The following is a 6,799-nucleotide window of genomic DNA, read 5'->3' as shown; positions in this document are numbered from 1 at the left end:
AAGTGGAGGAAACCCACGATGTGGGATCATCATAGCGGTGGTAAATGGCGGTGAAGTGTCTGGCATAGTAGTCGGGGCATAGTAAAATGGCAAAGTGGTTGATGTCGATTGCACTGATGACCTAGCGCGTAGATGTAGCTCGCTCAGAGACACAAGGCTCAGGGTGCGAGTCATCCCTGCCAGCTTCTCTCCATCAGCGCATCGACTGTATCCCACCTGTCAGGGACTCCACATTTGTCCATCTTCCACATCAATCGATCCATCTTCTAAGATAGGGCATATATGGTGATAAATGTGGACTTTCACTGCCTGGATACAAAGAAGAGACGGTGACGAAGAACCCCGTGCGCCACCTTCATCGTGACCGCACGGGCAACTGACGGAGGGATCTAGCGGCAGCGAGGTCGAGGGACGTAGGGGAGAGGGTGAGGTGGCACGAGGTATGAAGTTCCTCCAAGTGTCACTGTCGGCTAACAAGATTAAGCATTAGCATAAGCATAAGCCAAATTTCAGCGAAATGAACAGTCGAAGGAGGAGGGCAGGGGGGCTTGAGAGATGAGAACTAGGCTTGAAGCCATAATTTAATCGAGTTCCAAGGATCCCTAAATCACTAAAAAACAAATCAAATACATATCAAGAATGACTCAAAAAATAGAGAAAAAGGATAAATTTCAGATCATGAGAGAGGAAAATAACTATATTGTGTCTGGAATGAAAATTAATAAACTATGGTGAAGCTTCGTATTGGAACCATGTTGCCCTCCATTCCATTCCATCGAGTTGATATTTGATCGGTGGGAACTGGGAAATGGGAAGCTTGGGTGTGGAGTTCGATTTTGGTCCCGTTCGGCTTGTCGAAACTTAGCTGTTTCGGCTAAAAAACTAAGCTGAATAGTGCGGATTATAAGGTAAGCCGAACGATGCCTTTATGTCGAGAGAGTGATGAGACCCTCGACTGGGGACTGTGGGACGCGTTTGCTACGCTGGCCGCTGGGGGGGCTCGCCTGGCTGGGTCGTCGCCGCGATGGCCCGACAGGTGATGAATCAGCGTCGCCACACCCACACAGCGATCATGCGACTATTTGGTTAACTGTGACACTACATACAATAATGCAAGTACGTGCGTGTTTAGTTAGGTGAAAGTTAGAAATTTGGCTACTGTAGCACTTTCGTTTTTATTTGACAAATAGTGTTCAATCGTGGACTAATTAGGCTCAAAACGTTCGTCTCGCAATTTTCAACCAAACTGTGCAATTAGTTTTTTTTCGTCTACATTTAATGCTCCATGCACGTATCGCAAGATCCGATGTGATGGCTACTGTAACACTTTTGGGAATTTGAGGTGGGAACTAAACACGTGCTACACTGCCTAACCGTACCGTCGTCATCTATGTAACCCCGTGCAGGGCAGCCGCAACTCTCGGTGTCACGCAATGTCGCAATTGACGGTGTCCTCGCCGACACGCCGCCCTGCCTGCCATGCCATCCATAAGCCCGGGGAGATGTCGACTGAAAGTGAACGCTTCCCTTATTAAGCTTAGCTGGAGCGAGGCTTGGAAAAAAAGAAATCAATTCACTCCATTAATCTTTTCGTACACCTCAGCACGTAGTATAGGCTTGAAAAAAAATAAGGAACAAAGCTATTTTTGATTCTATTTGTATGAATTTATTAGTTGGTAGCTAGAATATATAATATTTTTTTTATAATAAAACAGCTTCGCTGGCCTATACAGTGGAAGGAAGGAACGAAGGAACCAACAACATTGCAGCAGCAAGTGTGATGTTGCCCCGTCCGCTCACCCAACAACCGAGCTGTCGGTCACGCTGGCGCGGGCCGCGACGCAGCAGCAGCCGCCATCACCGCCGGAGCCGCCTCCTGCTCCTCCTCGGCCTCGGCCTTCCCCGCGGCCGCCGCTCGCCGCCGCTGCCGCGCGCGCAGGGCCAGCAGGAACGCGGCGAGCGCCGCCTGCATTGCGACGGCCACGCCGGCGAGCGCGATCCCGAACCGCTCGCCGAAGTTGAGCCGGCGCCACCACGCCGACGGAGCCGGAGGACGATGGCGCGCGGCCCCGCCTCGCTGATGCCCCGGCGGCCGTCGGGCGTGGGTTTCGTTGTTCCCGGACGACGCGGCCTGACGCGGCGGCCTCCTCAGCTTGGGCGGGTGCTGGTGGTGCGGCGCCGGCGCGGGAGCTGGGCCTGGGGCCGGGGACGGTGAACTCGCGGCGGACGCGCTGGGCAGGGGAGGAAGCTGAGAGGAGAGGAGCAGTGGGGCGAGGAGGGCGGTGGCGGTCAGCAGGGCCCGGACGACGCGCGGCGCCATGGGGACTGGGGAGGCATTCGGCTGGGGTGGAGCTGCCTGCAGCTGCAGCTACTGATGGAGTCGAGTCCCTGCCTCTGCCTGGACTTGGATGCAGAGTTATGAGCGGAGCGCGACGCGGTTCTGGTTTCCAGCCTGTGGTGCTGGTGCTGGTGCGGTGTGGCTCCCTCGCTCAGTCGCGCTTGCCGTACTCGTACTGGTACCACCGTGCTGTGCTGGTCCGGGGAATGAATGGCTGCGGATAACCGGCCGGCCGCTCCGTTTTTTTTATTTTTTTATTTTTTACAATGGCCTTTCAGACGAATAAAATTTATATATAAGCAAAAGTAGTTAAGCGTGGCGCCAATACCATGAAAGGTTAGTCCACCCATACAACGCTGTAGAGTACACACTACCATGAGTCATCGTTGCCGAGCATGGTTGCAAAGCAGCCAGCAGCTTCGGTTTCCCATGGCAAAACACCGACGACCCATCTTAAGATGTTATACCAACGGGCCCAAAGCAGAAGGCTGCAATAGGTCATCGTTGCCGAGCTCAATGGCTTCGCGAAGAGCAGCTCCGACTTCCTGCCTTGATCCCACGCCCCGCCCGAGGCGATTGCCGAGCCTATAAAGCTGAAACCTAGCCATCGGAGAAGGAGAGTTTGACCCACGTCATCGTTGCCGAGCTACATCTCCTGATGCAGCAGCTCCAACTTCATGATGTAGAACTCGACGTCTCGCGTCAAACGGGCGCCGAGAGGCGGAGGACATCCGCCAAAGGAGACATCATGGCCGAAACGAATTTCCACAGTGATGTGGCAGAATCGCCCGAAATAGCACGCTTCTAGAGGCGCCCGTCTTTTATCAGACACTAAGCACCCCGAAAATAAGCTACAACGAACGGTTCCGTCGAGCACACCCCAAGAGAGAACTCGAACAATCCACGTTTTTCCTCTAGGATCCAATAATGAGAACGAGTTTACAATACTTAATTCATTTCATACATCAAGAGTTCTCAGAAATACATTTGTCGGTGCGAAAAGTGAGCAACAAGTAAATATTTGTAGTTTTGCCGTGCAGTTGTAATCGGATGTGGCCTAGCACTCAATGACACATGATTTATATTGGTTCAGGCAACGTGCCTTACGTCCAGTTTCGGTCGGTCGGTGACTTTATTTCTGAGTCTAGGTGCTCAAAGTTTGTTATGGGGTTACAAACAGGTATGGAATGAGAAGGGGGTGTTAGAGGCCCTGATCAGGACTCTAAACCAAGTGGTTGAGAGTGACAGGTGCTCTAACATGCGCTAAGTATTAGAGCATATGCTCTGTACAGCTGTTGAGATCTAGAGTTGTGAGCTGTTCGAATGCCCAGGTTCTCTAGAGCTAGATCCAGAGAGAGAATCCAGTCAGGAGAGAGTCTGAACGACCGTCCCTTTTGGGAGAGAGCGCATCCCCGTTTATAGATGAAGGGGATGGCCTTACATGTAACACCCTAGGTGTTTAGCTTCCACTAAATTGCATGTCATTTCATAAACATATGCATCATCTATGTTACCATGCCATTATCACTGAAACATGCATATGCAACATTTGCAATTCTGTTGTTTCATACTTAATTTGCTTGTGAATGGTAGTAATGCAACATATGAATGTAACATGAATTTCTCATACTTTGAAACATGGCAATATGGTAGTAATGTGACAAGTATAAAATGACAACAAAGTCATGAAACATGTGAAACATTGCATTGCAACATTTGGGTGAATTGCTTGTTTTGTTGTTTCATCACATGTGATCATTTGAAATGGTATAACAATTGTGTAAGGTGGTTGATCATGGTCTAATACACCTTAACTACACTTAGGGAAATTGTTTGGACATTGTTCATGTAGATCAAAATGACAAAATTGCCCTTTAGAAGGGGTTTGACTTGATTTGACCCCTAGAGTGTCACTGTTTGACTGATTCAAAAGACCAACTTAGAGACTTTGCATGGCTATACACTCTTTACCAAAGTTATAGCTAATTTATCAAGGAACAAAAGTTGTTTTATGATCAACTCATGAAAATATGTGGAACAGCCTCAAACATGGCCCACAAGTCAAAATTGAAGGCTGATTCAAACACTTGAAAATTTTCTAAGTGTTATAACTGGATTCAGTTTCATGTACCCAACTTTTTCACCTTGTATCTCCCTAACAAAGCCAAATCAGCTCGAGATCCAATAATAAGAGTTGTAGTTCACATATAGATGATCAACTTTGTTAGCTATGGCATGATCTAAATCATCACGGATTAGGAGCTAATCACCGTCAAACTTGCTCTGTCAGTCGGTCGTTGGATCACTGAATCGGAGAATCAGGCGAGCTACAGTGCTGACCATTTTCAGAAAACGTCCGACGCATGTATGCCGCGCGTCGCCGGTCGCCTGATCACGCTGCCATGCACCGCGAGCATTCTGGCACTGCTGGCCGCGACATGAGCACCCCGCGCGCCTGCCCGACGCACTCGCCGCTCCATTTGCTTTCTTTCTCCTTCCCCACGCGCAGCGCCGAGCCACAGCAGTTTCCCCATTTCCGACTGCGTGTCGCCGTCGTCGTGCGCGCTCGCCACCGTGAAAACGCGTTGCCCAGCTCATCTGTAACTTCGCAGTGATCTCCTATACCTCCTCCACCCCACCGTCGTGCCAATTTGGCCTTGGTAAGGGCGAAATCGCCGTTTTCTTCCACCGCCGCCATGGCTGACCTCGCCGGAGATGGCGCTCCACGCAGACAACCATCACCATGGCCTTCCCATTCTCTCTCTCTCTCTCTCTTGCTAGGTCCTAGGTGCGATGCTGATGCTCGTAGAGTCACCCCCTAGAGCCGTAGCGTCGTCACCTCACCGGAGCATTGTCGGACCACGCCGTCGTCCACCATTCACGCTGTCGTCCTTGCTAGGGGTTAGTAGAGTTTGAAATGAGGGCTTAGATAGGTGCGCCTTGGTGTGGGGAGCGCGCCTGAGCCGTCGGGTTCGCCGGAGGGGTCACCGGCGATGAGCTTCGCCGTCGCCCTGTTCTCCTCCCCTGTCTGTCTCTCTGTCGGGTGGGACCCGCGCGTCAGTCGCCGCGGCAGAGGCGGGAGCCTGGCTGGGCCGCGCCGTTTCTAGGCCGCGCCTACGCCTGCTTCGCGGGCTGCCGTTCTTCAGGCTAGCCCACCAATAGTTGAATTGGTTTTCTTAATTTGTTTTGTTTTATTATTTTCACAGATTGGTGTAGATATTCAAAAATATGTATATCCTTGTTGGTAGATTCAAATGATGTGGTTCCAATTTTGTTGAGTTCATGATAATGTCTAGTTTCTATTAAAAATATAATCCATGCCATGTTCTGTTATGAAAATGGGAGTTTTTATTTATCTCTTTTAATCGTGCAAGAAATAGGGGTAATTATATCTTTTTCTAGGTAGCTCCAAATGGCATGAAATTTTTATGGTGTATTGCTCATATCATGAATAGCTTGTAGTTAAATTTTTATATATTTTGGATATTGTATGTAGGAGATAGAAAATTATCTTGTTTGCATGAGTGGATCTTGAGTGAATTTTCATAATTTTTCTATAGATCCAGTTAGGGTAAAAATTAGTGAGTGCTATTCTTATGCTAGAATGATACTAGGAAAAATAAGAAATCTGTTGCTTGACACTTTTTCAATAGGGTTTCCTAATTATGCTAAAAATAGACATGCTACCTATTATTTTGGGTACAGTAAGTTCTGCTTACTCAATGGCTTTGAAATTATTATGGTAGTCTATGTGAAGCATGAGATAGCTACTGTAATTTTTGTAGATTTTTATGAATAATTTTACTATATATTGCTTTAATCACCTAATTAACTAAATAAATTTGAAATGATATTAAATAATTTATTTAGAAGTTGGCACTATACTTTCTAGTGTTCCTCTGGTATGTGCAACAAGTTGGTAAACTTGGTTTGGTCAAATTAGGCTTTTGCATCATCATTAAATAATTAAGTTAGTAACCCTGTCATTTCTGGACAGATTCTAGATTTACTGAAATTCGATTTGGTTAACGTAAGAATCATGCTGTGATGTTTACAATTGATTTGTAGAGAATTTCATAAGCTTTCCAGAATGTCCTCATGCAAGTCATTTGGAATTGTAGGACTCTGGTTGTGATTGAATTAAGGGACTACTTGTATGCATATAAAACTTTAAATGTTAATTTATGTATGCCTTTACTATTTCTAAGTTTGTGGTAATGTTCCTAGGTGTTAGGCCTTTAACTGAAGATGAGCATCTTTATCTTAGGTTATGCAAGTTAGGTAAGTTGATCTTGTTCTTTAAGTTAAGTTAGATACATGCTTAAAGTGATTTGAATAGAGCTATTTTACTCGGTAAACGGGTGTCCAGTGATGTTTTCGTTAAACATTTACTGTGATTCATTCATCATGAGCATCATGTCATTCCTTATGCATTCATGATATTTATCTTGTGCATCGGCA

General features: G+C 47.3%; 1 protein-coding gene across 1 annotated transcript; it reads right to left on the bottom strand.

The window, feature by feature from the left end:
* Positions 1-1,553: 1,553 nt before the first annotated feature.
* Positions 1,554-2,483, bottom strand: LOC136474116 (uncharacterized). The gene has a single exon (XM_066471723.1). It carries the CDS (start codon positions 2,318-2,320, stop codon positions 1,820-1,822), a length of 501 nt encoding a protein of 166 aa, XP_066327820.1. The 5' UTR covers positions 2,321-2,483; the 3' UTR covers positions 1,554-1,819.
* Positions 2,484-6,799: the final 4,316 nt, after the last annotated feature.

Source organism: Miscanthus floridulus, chromosome 8 (genome assembly GCF_019320115.1).
Source record: "Miscanthus floridulus cultivar M001 chromosome 8, ASM1932011v1, whole genome shotgun sequence".
In the NCBI taxonomy this organism is placed as follows: domain Eukaryota; kingdom Viridiplantae; phylum Streptophyta; class Magnoliopsida; order Poales; family Poaceae; genus Miscanthus; species Miscanthus floridulus.
The sequence above is the reverse complement of the archived record's forward strand: the minus strand, read 5'-3'. Positions and strand labels throughout refer to the sequence as shown.

What these genes read in the sequence shown, in the direction of transcription:
- LOC136474116 (XM_066471723.1), bottom strand. Translation starts at nt 2,320, where the DNA reads ATGGCGCCGCGCGTCGTCCGGGCCCTGCTGACCGCCACCGCCCTCCTC.